Source organism: Hypanus sabinus, chromosome 5 (genome assembly GCF_030144855.1).
Source record: "Hypanus sabinus isolate sHypSab1 chromosome 5, sHypSab1.hap1, whole genome shotgun sequence".
Classification (NCBI taxonomy): domain Eukaryota; kingdom Metazoa; phylum Chordata; class Chondrichthyes; order Myliobatiformes; family Dasyatidae; genus Hypanus; species Hypanus sabinus.
The window spans coordinates 170,400,975-170,417,041 of NC_082710.1; the positions used below are offsets into that span (position 1 = coordinate 170,400,975).

At 46.9% G+C, this 16,067-nt stretch overlaps 2 protein-coding genes across 2 annotated transcripts; both read right to left on the reverse strand.

The window, feature by feature from the left end:
• Positions 1 to 6,080: 6,080 nt before the first annotated feature.
• LOC132394818 (late histone H2B.L4-like) lies at positions 6,081 to 6,458 on the reverse strand. Its single transcript, XM_059971224.1, has one exon. The coding sequence runs from the start codon at positions 6,456 to 6,458 to the stop codon at positions 6,081 to 6,083; it is 378 nt and encodes a 125-aa protein (XP_059827207.1).
• A 5,275-nt stretch (positions 6,459 to 11,733) lies between these two features.
• LOC132394819 (histone H3-like) lies at positions 11,734 to 12,144 on the reverse strand. The gene has a single exon (XM_059971225.1). It carries the CDS (start codon positions 12,142 to 12,144, stop codon positions 11,734 to 11,736), a length of 411 nt encoding a protein of 136 aa, XP_059827208.1.
• Between the last annotated feature and the right edge of the window lie 3,923 nt (positions 12,145 to 16,067).

Here is a 16,067-nt window from a genome sequence, read left to right on the forward strand (position 1 = left end):
TTGAGCCTGCTATTAGACTCCATAATCCTGGAATTCACTGATGGAACTGCTGCATATCTGTACAATTCAACAGTGTCCAAAATTCAACCGGTAACACTAACTGGGTGCAAAGCGTGAGAGATGTGTTTCGCATTCTCGATGATTGAATAGCGATCAGGACTGTTGCAGTCCCCTACTTTGCCACTGGATGGCAGTTTAGTGACCTGGGGAAGACACTTGAACTTGGGCAATTGCCAGCGACTGTTACATAAATGGCGTCATTTTGATTTGCTAAATGTCTTTGTGGCTTCGTTCCACAACAGTGGCTCAAAACCAAATGCGTCTTCCTTGGCTTTGTGGCTTTTCATCAAATTCAATGCGGAATAAAAGCAGAAATTATGGACAATCTCTCTCAACCCCTCCATGACATACTGAATAGAGCAGCAGCTTTAGGAACAGTCGCCGATCCTTTCTCCCTCTGGCTATCAGACTCGACATCTCCTCCTCAAGAATATAAGTATGTGATTTCATTGTACATCGGTATTTTGCACTATTGCTTTTTAATGCACATTTTGTATTTCTTTCGTACCTCAAAGCTTACATTTTGCATTTTAAGGTATATATTTCTGACTGAGCAACTTTGCAACAATAATTACCTTCGGGGTAAATAAAGTTTTATCTTAAATTGCTCAATATACTCAGTGTTTCATCATGTCATAGAGTAACACGACCTCTTCAGTCCAACTCGTCCATGCTGTTTTTGTCCCCTATGCCTCAGAAGTTTTTCTAATCCATGTACATGTCGAAATGTCTTTTTAACTTTATAATTGTACCTGCTTCTTCCATTCCTGGCAGCTACTCTCCCCTGTATGGAAAATATGGAAAAGGATCATTTTTTTCATCTCCCCCCACCCCACCCCCGTATGTCCTCTGTCCTAGCCGAAGGAGCGGGGTGGAATTGGAGAGATATTCCTCATTATGATGTGTACCTCTGAGATCACCTCTCAGCCCTCTACACTACAGAGAAAAATGTCCCAGTCAATCCAGCCACTCCTTATAACTCAAATCTTCCAGGCCCAGCAACATCCACATGAATACTTTCTGCCACCTCTCCAGCCAAGCGATATCTTTTCTGCATCTGTGTAGGCAAAGTTGCAGACCATATTCCAACTGTGCTCTCACCGACGACTTGCAAAGACTTCTTGGTGGATTGTCAATTCCTGGATAATTAAAGTCTTGGGGGTGGGTGGATGAGGAAATTGAAACAGGGCGCAAAATGCCGGATTGAAAAATGCTCCAATGGCAGTCGGCAAAAAGAACCAATCAGCAAATGGAGATGAGGTAGACTATTTTATATGGGAAGGAGATTAGCTATTTAATGTATAGTACCCTGTTGTTAATATGCTGGTGACATTATGTTCAAGCGATGCTTCCTACCGCCGCTTAATGCAGGACGCTCAGGCAGCAAAATCAAGGAAGAAAATTGAATCAGAGTTTGTGGGAAAATGGAAAGAATTCTTGACAAAAATTTGCAAAATTATCCAATGGGAGTGCGGCGAGAGAGCCAATCCGCTCTGTCTGATCCGTGAATCGCCATTCACACCGGCACCGATTGGTTGTTTTGGGGGCCCGTGCGCACGGCGAGGGAGGCGACCAATCGGCGGCGGCGCCGATGTCTGTCCACGTGCATCCAATGGGGTGCGGTGGCCTTGCTCTCACGGGTATAAAAGGCGCGACGGCCGGCGGTCCTATTCATTCGTTTGCCGACCTGTTGAAAAGCGGCGGTGAAGGCGAAGGGGGCCGAGCGGACAGACAGACAGCGCGGAAATCCACGGGCGGTAAAGCTCCCCGCCGCCATTACCGTGGGGAAGTCGCGTCGGTGTCCTTCGGTCGTGGTGGTGCTGAGAGAAGCAGCGCTACCAGAATTCAACCGAGCTGCCGGTGCCCAAATTGAGGGCCTTTCCACTGCCTAGTTCGCGAGATCGCTCGGGGCTTTCCGCTTCCACAGGCCGGCGAGGCCTACTTCGGGAGGCTGTTCGACGGCGCCAATATGTGCGCCATTCAAGCCAAGTGACTTCCCATTATGCTGAAGAATGTATCGGGCGCGGCGCGTTCCTGCCCGGAGGTCGAAACCCCGGTATCCATACAACGGCTCTTAGAGCCGTCAGCCAATACAAAGTAGCTTCAGGCCGGATCCCCGTCCGTCACTTGTCTAACGTTCTCCCAGAGTAAATCGCAGGAAAGCAACCTCCACCGGTTACTTCATTATCGCCAATGTTGTGCTCCATCTTGATGCGGCCAAAATGCCACAAATGGCGCAGTCGCCTTGATTACCACTTTTACAACTATAGCACAGATACAGGCCCTTCCATAGTCCGCGCTCAACCGTTTAAATGCCCAGTCCAATCCACCTGCGTGAGGGTCAGCCCTCAATCGTTACTCTTCAACGTTTCCCCCTTAACCCATCGCCTTATTCTATCCAACCTCACTGCAAAAACTCTTTGCTCTCTATACCCCTCATAATTTTCGCTGCTTTTGTAAAATTTCTTTACCCACCACCCCTCCCACACACAATTATCTACGTTCCAAGGAATAAACTCCTAACCTGCTCAATCTTTGTTGTAACTTCTATCCGGAGTTCTTACAAATCCAGCTCCACCACCTTAACGCCGACAGCTAGAAGCTGGAGCTGAATCCACTTCTCACACCTGTAGTTGTCTGACACTGGACGCCTTGTAGGTACAGGGGCTCAAACTACACAACAGTCCACATCTTCTGCAATACCGTACTCTATATAATGCAGTAACAACTCAAACCAGCTGCTTCCTCATCTTATTTCTAGCTGCTATCATTCATTTATCTTATTTAAGAGTACTACAGTTGGTGAGAGCAGCAAATTTAAAGGACATTTGGAAGGAAAGAGTTCTTTTCTCCCATAAATTAGGTGCCTGGGAAGTGATGGAATCAGATACAACCGCGAAGCACCTGAACAGGTGGGGGATGGATAGATGGAGAACGCATACAGGTAGAAGTGATTAGTTACCATGGTCAGTGTGATCTGATGAGTCTCTGTGTCTTACCATGTTCTATGCTAAAACTATCACTTGCCTTCCTGATCACCTCTTACATCTGCATGTTACCTAGAGTAACACACAGAATACTGGAGGAGCTCAGCAGATCAGACAGCGTCTATGGATTTCCTCATCACAAAACCATCTGTAAAACTACCTTGTGCATCACAGATGGATGATTAGTATTTTGCAATATCTACCGCATTCTCACCTACATCTCCTCAAAGCCTCTGCCTCTGCCTCTGCCCACAATCCCACTGACGTTTTATACCATCCGCAGACCTGGGAAAATGATGGCACGGGGGCGGAGTGGGTGGAACTGTAATGCAGTGCTTAGGGTACCGGAGTCTGTAAAAAGTTTGTATCTTCTACCCGTGACTACTTTGGTTAGCTCCAGCTGCTCAGGTTTCCTCCCATGCACATGCTGGGGTCAGTAAGCTGTGGGGGTGCTATGCTGGCGCCAGAAGCAGGGTGTCACTTGCGGGCTGCCTCCAGCACATCCTCAGACCGTGCCGGTTGTTGATACGATACATTTCACTGTATGTTTCCACGTTCCAATGTACATGTGATAAATAAAGCTAATCTTTAAAAGAAAAAAAGAATCCTTTCTTTCTGACATATTTAATTGATTTGACATTATTTCTTACATCCTTCACATGCATTGGGAGTAAAAACCTTTACGTTACATCTCTGTCTAAATGTGCAATGTGCAATTTATATTAATTTGTAATAAATAGTGTATACAACAGGACAAACTTCTTCAACTGTCTGAGGTGAAAGAGGCACTAATTTCCCCTTTTCAGCACACAGCCAGTATGTACAGACCACGTGAGGTCCTTGGTGATGTGTATGTCAAGGAAATTAAAGCTGTTTACCCTCTCAATCCCAGATCCATTGATGTCAATAGGGGTGAGCCCGTCTCCGTTCCTCTTGTAGTCCCCAACCAGCTCCTTTGTTTTTGCGACAGTATGGGAGAGGAGAGGTTGTTTTCTTGACACTACTCTGTCAGTGTGATGACTTCTCTGTAGGCTGCCTCATTATTATCTGAGATAATCAATTATAGCATCATCTGCAAATTTAATTTGCAGATTCCAGCTGTGGTTGCTGACACAGTCAAGTCCCTGCATGGTCTGTATACAGAGAGTGAAGGAGAGGGCTTTGTACACAGCCCTGGGGGGCTCCTGTGTTGAAGGGCAGAGAATCAGAGGTTTACCACCTGCCGGCGATTGGACAGGAAGTCCAGGATCCAACCACACAAGGCAGGGTAAAAGCTGAGGTCCCTGAGCTTCTTGGCTTCCCTCAACCAATTTATTGATATGTTTATGTCACAAATGCTTATCTCTATACAGAACATTATAATATAGTGCAGGGCCTGCAGCCCATGATATTGTGACCACCCTTTAACTGATTCTAAAACCAATCTCATCTTCCATGCTGCACAGCCTCCATTTTTCTATCATCCACACGTCCCCAAGGTATCTGCCTCTGCCAACACCGTTGGCGCCACGTACAGATCTCCAATATATCGCAGATCAAACAGCCTAATGAAGATCCATTGAAAGCCATGCTGTTTTCAGTCTGTTAACCAGTTCCTAATCCATATCATACCCCTCTCCACATCTGACAGCCTTATAAACACCACATCCATTCTCATCCTGACATAAACAGATCAGTTAAGGTTTCAGTCCGTTTCCTTTCACAAGTTCATTGTCATTCAGCCGTATACTCGAATACCACCAAATGAAACTCCATTCCTCCAGAGCAAGGTGCACAACGCAGTACGTACAACTCACACTCAGCACACAACCTCCTTTAGCGATCATTTCAAGAGACTGGAACAAAAAAGCAAGGGACTTTACTGGTGCTGCCTCACTTGGGAGAACTGTGAGCAGGTTTGGGCCCCTTACCTTTGAAAGGGCGTGCTGACACTGCAGAGGGTCCAAAGGAAGCCATCAAGAATGATTTCAGGATTAAATAGCTTGTCATCTGAGGAGCATTTGATGGCTCTGGGTCTGAATTCACAGAATGAAGGGTGACCTCATGAAAACATCTCGAATATTGAGAGGCCTAGATGAATGGACGTGGAGAGGTTATTTCCTATAGTGGGGGAAGTCTAAGACCAGAGGGCACAGGCCTGGGGGGCTCCTGTGTTGAGGGGCAGAGAGTCAGAGGTGAGGGAGCCCACTCTTACAACCTGCCGGAGATTGGACAAGAAGTCCAGGATCCAACTACACAAGGCAGGGTAAAAACTGAGGTCTCTGAGCTTGAGGGATGTCCATTTAGAACAGAGATGAGGAAAACAATTCTTCAGATAGGTGTATCTGGAAGACTGCCAATGGACAGCGGTATAGACCAAATCATTAGGTATATTTAAAGTGGAGGTTGCTCAGTTATTTATTAATCAGATTGTGGAGAGAAAGCAGTAGAATGGGGCCATGATGGAATGGTAAAATAGACTCGATGGGCTGAATGACCTTTCTGCTCCTATGTCTAATGAAAAGGTTCCCACTCAGGTTCCTCTTAAGCCATTGACCTTACACCTTTAACCCATGACCTCTAGTTTTAGTCTCACTCACCCTGCTGCCATTTACTCGTCTACACTGTACAACTTCATTTACAGTACTTTTATCAAATCTCCTCTCATTCTCCGATGGACTAAGGAATTAACTCCTAACCTGTTTGACCTTTTCCTATAACTCGTGTTCCAGCAGAATCGTCCTAAAATTTATCTTTACTCCTTCAATCTTCACTTTTCCTGCAAGTTGGCGACCAGCACTGCAAACAATATCCAAAATACGGTCTCACCAACCTTCAGCACAACACCCCATTTTTTGTACTAAATACCGATTTATGCAAGTCAGTATGTCAAAAGCGCTCTACATCCCTGCTCTACCTCTATTAGTGTTTTCTATGTAAAGTAAATTTTATTCAAAACTGTGAGCCCCACCCCGTAGGTGCGCTCCGAGCTGAGAAGGTGGGCTTGGCCCTGAAAAGAGCCGTTGTTGGTTGGAACCCCGGGAGGAGTGGATCTCACTTCGAGCTGGTATACTTAGTGACCGCCTTGGTACCCTCGGACACGGCGTGCTTGGCCAACTCGCCGGGCACCAGCAACCGCACGGCCGTCTGGATCTCCCGCGACGACATGGTGTGGCGCCGGGTGTAGTGCGCCAGGCGCGACGCTTCGCAGGCTATCCGGTCGAAGACGTCGTTAACGAAAGAGTTCATGATGCTCATCGCCTTGGAGGAGATGCCCGTGTCTGGGTGCACCTGCTTTAACACTTTATATACGTAAACACCATAGCTCTCCTTGCGCACTCGGCGCCGCTTCTTCTCGCCCTTTTGGTGCGATTTAGTCAGTACCTTCTTGACGCCTTTCTTAGCGATCACCTTAGTTGCGATCTCCGGCATCTTCGCAAAGGCTGCTTCGAGCCCCAGTCTGCGCCCGCGGCTTATATAGATCCCTTTATGCTAATGAAGGATCTTCTGGTTCTCGCTTTCCATTGGCTCGCTTCGCGCCGTGTGCACGTGACGAGCGGCGCTCCGTCCCTCTGGTTCGACCCTTTCCCTATTCGCTCGTGGCCACGTGACTTTTAGCCTATTAGTGGCGAATAATCTGCGCGGATTCCTAGCCCTCAGCATCAGCCTATGAGAAGCGGGTAGGGTTAACGCCGGCTTCGGATTGTATCTTTCTTGAGCGCCAACCCTCGTGAACGGCAATCTAACAATCAGAATCACCGGCATGTGTCGTGAAATTTGTTAATTTAGCAGCAGCATTTCAATGCAGTACATAATATAGACGAGAAATTAAAATACCGGTAATACAAATAAATAAGTACACCAATTACCGTATACGTATAGTGAATAATTAACAATCGTGCAATAAACAGAAATGATATATATTCAAAACTGAGGTGGTGTTCAAGGTTTCAATGTCCTTTAAGGAATCGGATGGCAGAGGGGAGGAAGTTGTTCCTGAATCGCTGAGTGTGTGCCTTCGGGTTTCTGTATCTCCTACCTGATGGTAACAGTGAGAAAAGGGCATGCCCTGGGTGCTGGATGTCCTTAATATCGGATGCAGCCTTTCTGAGACTCCGCTCCCTGAAGATGTCCTGGGCACTTTGTAGGCTAGTACCCAAGATGGAACCGACTAAATTTACGACCCTCTGCAGCTTTTTTCGGTCCTGTGCAGTAGTACCCCCCCCCCCCCCCCCCATACCAGACAGTAATGTGGCCTGACAGAAAGCTCTCCACGGTACATCTATATAAGTTTTTGAGTGTTTTTGGAGGAGAACTTTCCCCTAGCTTGGCCCTGGATCTTAGGTGCTTGACGTATTTTCTCGAGGTCACTTGAGGCGTTGGAGGAATGCACAGAGCTGTGGTATTTCTTTTATTAACTCCACACCTGAAGAACTGTTTAAGGGAGGAAGGATTTGTGAACATTGAGCTGAAGAAGCACACGAGTGGCTGAATTTCATTGGCTGAATTTCATTGGGAGTTTGAGGAGATTTGCTTTGTCACCAAAGACCCTAGCAAACTTCTATAGATGCACCATGGAGATCATTCTGCACTGTCAATGCACAGGGTTGGAGAGGCCGATGCACAGAATCAGAAAAAGCTGCAGAGGGCTGGAAGCTCAGCCATCTCCATCACAGGCACAATCCTCTCCAGAATCAGGGATATCTCCAGAAAGTGATGCCTCAAGAAGGCAGCATCCATCATTAAGGACCCTCACCACCCAGAACATGCTTCTCATCACTACCATCAGGGAGACTCAACATTTTAGGAACAGCTTCTTCCCCTCTGCCACCAGATTTCAGAATGGTCCATTCTTCTAAACTCCAACTAGTGCAGGCCCAGTCATGCGTTTCAGCCGGAAACATAGACTGTTCTCTTTTCGATAGGTGCTGCCTGGCCTGGCCTGCTGTGTTCCTCCAGCATTTTATGTGTGTTAGTACAGTCACCACTCAAAACAATACTTCAAGATTTCTGCTCTCTTTTGGCACTGCATATTTCATATATATAAATACCTTGCTGTAACTTGTGCTATTTGCTTGTACTGCTCTGCTTTGCTGCCACAAAACAACAAATTTCCTGAATTATCAAATTTGAAGCTCAAAGTAAGTTTATTATCAAGGTACATATATATCACCATATATAACCCTGAGATTCAGTAAATCCAAGAAACACAATAGAATCTATGAAAGATGCACCCAGCAGGATGGACAAACAACCAATGTGAAAAACACAACAAACTGTGCAAATACAAAAGAAAAAAGGCAATAATAATAATAAATAAATAAGCAATAAATATTGAGACCAAGAGTCCATCGGCTGTGGGAACAGTTTAGTGATGGGGCAAGTGTAGATGTGCTCAGTGGTGGGGAGCGCTACACCTGAGATGGACTGGGCCATATCCACTACTTCTTGTAGGATCTTCTGTTCAAGGACATTGATGTTTCTATAATGGGCCATGGTGCAGCCGGTCAATACAAATCACCACCACACACCTACAGAAGTTCTGAAGCTAATTCTGATTGAAACCTGTCCTCATCCAGGGATTTGACCTGAAACATCGACCATTCCTGTTTCTCTCACAGATGCTGCCTTACCCTTTGAGTTCCTCCAGCAGATTGCTTCTTGCTCCAGATTCCAGCATCTGGAGTCAGCAGTGTCTCTCTCTTACTGAGGGATAGCATGAAGTGGTTCAGATCTTTTTGGTTCTTTCTGGTGTTAAAATGTGAACTTTGTAATGTTTAATTTGCAGAGTAAAACCAGGGCTGGGCACGCACAGTCAATGACAGGTTTTGCAAAGAGTCGCAGAACAGAGACACCAAGTTAAACAAGTACGTAATTCCCTGAAAGTGGCAGCACGGGTAGACAAGGTGGTGAAGAAGACATTTGGTGTGTTTACCTTCAGCAGTTGGGGCACTGAGTGTAAGAACTGTGCTGTCATGTCAGGAATCAGAGGTGCAAAGAGCCCTGGGAGTCCTCATGCAAGACACCCCAAAGGTAAACTTGCAGGTTGAGTGGGTAGTAAGGAAGGAAAATGCAGTGTGAGAAGTTCAAGAGGACTAGAATATAAAAGCAAGGATGTAATAATGAGGATTTATAAGGCACTTTTGAGTGCTGCTCATAGACTTCAGTTCAGCATTCAACACAATCATCCCTCAGAAACTGATTGGAAAGCTGAGCCTGCTGGGCCTGAACACCTCCCTCTGCAACTGGATACTAGACTTTCTGACCGGGAGACCTCAGTCAGTCCAGATCGGGAGCAGCATCTCCAACACCATCACACTGAGCACGGGGGCCCCCCAGGGCTGTGTGCTCAGTCCACTGCTGACGCACGACTGTGCTGCAACACACAGCTCGAACCACATCATCAAGTTCGCCGATGACACGACCATGGTGGGTCTCATCAGCAAGAACAACGAGTCAGCTTACAGAGAGGAGGTGCAGTGGCCAACAGACTGGTGCAGAGCCAACAATCTGTCTCTGAAGGTGAACAAAACAAAAGAGATGGTTGTTGACTTCAGGAGGGCACGGAGTGACCCCTCCCCGCTGAACATCGACAGCTCCTCGGTAGAGTTTGTAAAGAGCAACAAATTTCTTGGTGTTCACCTGGTGGAGAATCTCACCTGGTCCCTCAACACCAGCTCCATAGTAAAGAAAGCCCAGCAGTGTCTCTACTTTCTGCAAAGGCTGAGGAAAGTCCATCACCCACCCCCCCATCCTCATCACATTCTACAGGGGTTGTATTGAGAGCATCCTGAGCAGCTGCATCACTGCCTGGTTCGGAAATTGCACCATCTCAGATTGCAAGATCCTGCAGCGGATAGTGAGGTCAGCTGAGAAGATCATCAGGGTCTCTCTTCCTGCCATCACGGACTACACGCTGCATCCACAAAGGAAACAGCATTATGGAGGACCCCATGCACCCCTCATACAATCTCTTCTCCCTCCTGCCATCTGGGAAAAGGCTCCGAAGCATTCGGGCTCTCACGACCAGACTATGTAACAGTTTCTTCCCCCAAGCTATCAGACCCCTCAATACCCGAATCTGGACTGACACCTTGCCCTATTGTCTTGTTTATCATTTATTGTAATGCCTGCACTGTTTTTGTGCACTTTATGCAGTGCTGGGTAGGTCTGTAGTCTAGTGTAGCTTTCTGTGTTGTTTTTTTTTACGTAGTTCAGTCTAGTTGTAACACCATGATCCTGAAAAACGTTGTCTCATTTTTACTATGCACTGTACCAGCAGTTATGGTCAAAATGACAAAAAGTGACTTGACTTCTGTATTGTCAGCCCTAATTTTCAAAAGATGTGCTGAAATTGAAGATGGTCCAGGCAAGGTTTATGAGACCATCCCGAGAATGAGAGGATTAACATGAGAAGAGCATTTGATGGCTCTGGGCCTGTATTCACTGGAGTTTAGAATCATGGAGTTTCACTGAAACCTATCAATTATTAAAAGGCCTAGGTAGAGTGGATCTGGAGAGGTTATTTCCTAGAGTCCAGGACCAGAGGGGACCGCCTCAAAATAGAGGGACATCCCTTTATAACGGAGATGAAGGTGGATTTTCTTTTCCCAGAGGGTGGTGAATCTGTGGAATTAATTGCCATGGGCAACTGTAACGGCCAAGTCATTTGGTATATTTAAAGCTGATGTTGATAATTCCTTGATAAGTTAGATAGTTACAGGAAGAAGGAAGAAGAAAACTGTTAAGGGGGATAATATATTAGCCATGATGGAATGGCAGACCAAATGGTCTGCTCCTAAGATCTAAAATGCAGCAGGTTCAGTACCAAGCCCTAAACAAAGCATCATCCTCCAAACTTTAAACCAATTTCAGAGTCCTGGAGTTGCACACCGTGTGGATGAATTGACGTGAAAATGGGGTTTGATGGCTAATACCCAGCTGTCTTTCTATGAGATACAATTGAGCCACCAAGATTGCTCTACCATTAAATCAGACTGATTTCCCCTCCATTCTCCAGCTAACCCTTACCAATCAACAACCCATCACTCTGCCTCTAATCACCCAATGGCTTGTCTGCCTCAGCTATCTGTGACAATTAATTCCTCAGATTCACCAACATAGGCCTAAAGATATTGCTCCTCATCTCTGTTCTAAAGGGGGGCCCTAGACTCCCCACTACTGGAAAATTGCAAATGTCAGTCCACTCTAAGAAAGGAGGAAGGCAGCAGGAAGGAAGTTATAGACCAGTTAGCCTGACCTCAGTGGTTGGGAAGATGTAATCAATACAAGGTTATAGAGTAACCTTATGGAGAGCATGGTTTCTTTAAGGAAAAATCTTTAGAATTAACAGATTACAAATGGATGCTGCACATTTCAACTTCCAGGCCTTCGAAAAAGTGCCACACGAGGCAAATTAAAGTGTGGTAAATGCGTCGTTATGCATTTCGGTAATAGAAACAAACGTGCAGACTATTTTCTAAGTGAGGGGAAAGATACAAGGGCCTCGGGAGTCCTTGTGCAGAACGCCCTAAAGGTTAAGATTTTAGTCCCACGGATCATTTCGCCACTCCCCGGTTATCTTTGATATCAAGGCGGGTTAACTTCAAGGTGGATACACGAGGGTTAAGCAAGGCTGCAGCCCCTTTGCACAGGTTGGTGGCTCTAAAAAGAGCCGTTGCGGGAAAGCTTACGCCTGCCTCCAGACTCAGGCGCGCTCGCCACGGATGCGTCGCGCCAGATAGATGTCTTTAGGCATAATGGTGACTCGCTTAGCGTGGATAGCGCACAAGTTGGTATCTTCGAACAGCCCCACCAAGTAGGCCTCGCTTGCCTCCTGCAGTGCCATCACGGCTAAACTTTGGAAGCGCAGATCGGTTTTGAAATCTTGAGCGATCTCGCGGACTAGGCGCTGGAAAGGCAACTTGCGGATCAGGAGCTCAGTCGACTTCTGGTAGCGCCGGATCTCCCGCAGGGCCACTGTACCCGGCCGGTACCGGTGCGGCTTCTTCACGCCGCCCGTAGCCGGAGCGCTCTTGCGGGCTGCCTTGGTCGCTAGCTGCTTGCGGGGAGCTTTGCCTCCCGTTGATTTCCGTGCTGTCTGCTTAGTCCTCGCCATTTTTCTCACTACTTTCACTGAACAACATGAGCAAATTACTGCAGCCGCGCCTTTTATACCCCACGGGGCCCCCACCCATTGGTCCGCGCGAGGTCCACACGCTATTGGCTGCACGGCCGGTCAGACCTCACGCCGCCGCGGATAAATTGCTTTCGTTGCCATGCGCCGCCTCCGATTAATTCACATCTGATTGGCCCTTTTGCCGCACTCCCATTGGATACTTTTCTATCCCCGGGCGAAATTCTTTGCTCGCATCCCCCTGAATTTCCCGCTAACACCCGATTGCTTTCCTTGTACAATATTTCCTTTCATTTTCTCCTTGGGTCCTTTGTCAGGTACCCGACTCATTCTACGACTACCATCTTAACATGTGAGCATCAAAAACTAGCATGGATGAATTGGGCCGAAGGGCCTGCTTTGAGGCCCAATTAATCCATGCTAGTCCCATTTACCTGCGTTTGGCCTGTATCCCTCTAAACTAGGAGTTCCTACCCTGGGATCCACAGAATCCTGCTTACTAGTAATGGTCCAGAGTATAATAAAGGTTGGAAACCTCTGCTCGAAACCTTTCCTATCCACGTTTTGGTCCTAATTTCATTTAAACAGTTTATTTATACCTTTCCTCACCACTCGTCCTATTTACCCAGTACCCTCTGTGTGGAAAAGAAGTTTCTCCTGAGATCCTCATTAAATCTTTCCTCTCTCATCTTCAATCCACATGCAGTGGCCACTTTATTAGGTACCCAGTATCTTAATAAGTGGCCACTGACTGCATGTTTGTGGTCATTGGCTGCTGTAGCCCATCCACTTCATGATTCAATGAGTTACACATTCAATGAGATGCTCTTCTGTACATCACTGTTGTAATGTATGGTTACAACAGTGATCAATTGATTTTTTTTTTTGTTTTTCGCACCATTCTCTGTGAACTCTAGACTGTTGTGCATGAAAATCAGCAGTTTCTGAGATACTCAAACCACCCCGCCTGGCACCAACAATCATTTCCACTGTAAAAGTCACTTAGATCACATTTCTTGATGTCTGGTCTGAGCAACAACTGAATCTCTTGACCATGTCTTCATGCTTTTATGCATTGAATTCCAGCCACACGACTGGCCTATTAGCTTTTTGCAATGATGAGTAGGTGTACTGGTGTACCTCATGAATTGGTTACTGAGTGTGTACCCTCTGGTTTTAGATTCTCTAACCCTAGGGAAAAAACAGTGGCCACACACCTTGTCTACACTCCTTATAATTTTATAAAACTACCAGGTCACTCCTAAGCCTCTCTTTTTTCTCAAGAGGGAAAAATACAGGCCAGTCCATAAATCTTAATCAATTGAGATCAAGTATCTTCCCTGTGAGTCCGTTTTGTGCTCTCTCCTGGCAAGGAAGGAATCCTGGGACTCTCAGGATGCAGAGGGTGGTCAAGAGTGGCTGAACAACTGCCAGAGTAGGTGGTGGAATTGGATGCATTACTTTCTTTAAAGGGTAGTTAGGCAGACTACAGGAGGAAGAAGCTGGAGTCCTCATTAAGGGATTGGGGGGAGATGTAGGCAGAGCGGGTCAGTAGCTTTAAATTCCATTGCGTTATCATTTCAAAGAATCTGTCCTGGGAAGTAACGGCCATGAGATAGAGGGCGTGACAACACATTTACTTTCTCAGAAGTTTGTATAGATTGGAGATGTTTCCAAAAACTTTGACAAACTTCACTAGATGCACAGCAGAGAGTGTCCTGACTGGTTTCACCGTGGCCTGGTATGGAAGAGGTGGACACAGTCCAGTCCATCATAGGCAAAGCCCTCCCCACACTGGGCATATTTACATGGGGCGTGGACTCAATAAGGCAGCATCCATCAAGGACCCCACAGTCCAGGACATGGCCTCTTCTCACCTCCACTACCCAGTCGGAGGCCCCACACCACCAGGTTCAGGAACAATTAACACCCTTCAACCATCAAGCTCCTGTCATCAATCACCACTACTCTGAGTTGGTCCTATGGCCCACAGACTGTTTATAACTCATATTCTCAGTATTATTTTTGTTTTCATTTTGATGCAGCTGTCTCCAGCTGTAGCACGTCTTTTCGGAGTACCCTTCCTCTCCCATGGATGGCCCCAAGCCCGGCTACGAAAGGAGGAGGGTTGGGTGTGGGTCTCGCAACCCCATTCCGTAAAGCCCCAGCACCAGCAGAAGCTCCAAAGACCACATCCCTGAGAGAGGAAGGGTACACCTCAAAAATGGAAGACTGGCTCGGGACAGAGTACTCCGGCGAGTTACTGTCTGCGGTCTCAGCCGGTAGGGCTGATGGGCTTACGTCTGTCTGGTTTTGCACATTGGCTTCTTGCAAAATTCTATTCTATTTATTTTTTTCCTGTAAATGCCTGCAAGAAAATGAAGCTCAAGGTAGTATATGGTGACATATAGGTACTATACTTTGAACTTTGACTCGTTCTGATAGAGAGGCAGGGAAAACAAGACACTTAAGGATTTTAATTTCGAGTAACGAGTCTGCACCATTCACAGACGTAATCCAGCAGAGGAACTCAGCAGGTCAAGCAGCATCTGTGGGAGGAAAGGATTTGTCAACGTTTCCGCATCAGAACTGAGAGTGGAGTGGGAAGGCGGAGGCGGGCAGTGTAAAGGTGAGAGGGAGAAAGGATTCCAAGGTGATTGGTGGACTGAGGAGGGTCATGAGGTGATGGGTAGGTAGTGGCAGATGGAGGCATGGAGAGGGAGGGTGGAGTTGGGAGAGGCTACTGGGAGATGGATAGAGGCAGAAAAAGAGAGAGGGAAAAGCAGTCCAGATCCAAAACGTTGGCTGTCCATTCCTCCCTCACCCTCAACAACTGCTGCCTGACCTGCTGAGTTCCTGCAGTATCCATCCCCTCCTTCCATGGTGCACTCTCCTCTCTCTCAGCCCTTTACCTTTCACCTCCCAGCTTCTCGCTTCATCCCTTCAGCCCCACCTTCCCCTTCACTTGGTCTCACCCACCACTGCCAGCTTGCACTTCTTTACCTCCTCCCCCCACCACCCTTCTTTTTCTGCTTTCTCTCCACCCCCCCCCACTTCCTTTCCAGTCCAGATGAAGGGTCTGTTTATTCCCCTCCATCCGTCCAGCATTTTGTGTTTGTTTCTCCGGATTTCCATCACCTACAGAATCTCTGGTGTTCACGATTTGTTCCTCCACTATCTTGTTGGCAGCTCTGGATTCTAACAACTAATGTCTCTCGAGTCCCCTTCAGCAACAACTCCACAACCCAATCTGCCCCGCTGGCTTCCGGAAGGAAAGTGGCTTGACCCCAGGCACCACTCTACTAAACACTTTATCGGTCCATATTTACAGGGCAAGGGACAAAAAGATGGCCGTGGTGCGGGTAGGGGACTGTGATTACATTGAAACACTTTGCCGCAGCTTCTCCATGCAGCGAGCTGCAGAATCAATGTCAGGGCCACAGGGGCACAGCTCAGAGCTGAAACATTTGCCACTTAGCAGTGGCTGTATTCGGCTTTACACCAAGACAGTTCTCGGACAGCGGCTGCTGGTTTACTTTGCAAACAAATGTTCAGCAAGAGCAGCTCTGGCTGGAAAATCAGAGGTAGTGAAACAAGAGGGGCCGCACTGACAATTGTTAAATAAAGTGTATTAAACGGAAAGGGTACAATTGTTGCAAATGTAAATTTGGAAACATTGGTACAGGAATGAAAGGAAAATGGAAGACTATGTGGGAGGGAAGGGTTAGATTGATTTTGGAGTAAATTAAAGGATCAGCACAACATTGTGGGCTGAATGGCCTGTACTGTGCTGTCATGTTCTATGTTCTATTTTCTGTACTCATTGCCATGCAATGGGGACACTTATGAGAGTTTTAGATGGGCAAATGGAGGGTTATAGGCTGTGTGGGAGGGAAGGATTAGAT

What these genes read in the sequence shown, in the direction of transcription:
- LOC132394819 (XM_059971225.1), bottom strand. Translation starts at nt 12,144, where the DNA reads ATGGCGAGGACTAAGCAGACAGCACGGAAATCAACGGGAGGCAAAGCT.
- LOC132394818 (XM_059971224.1), bottom strand. Translation starts at nt 6,458, where the DNA reads ATGCCGGAGATCGCAACTAAGGTGATCGCTAAGAAAGGCGTCAAGAAG.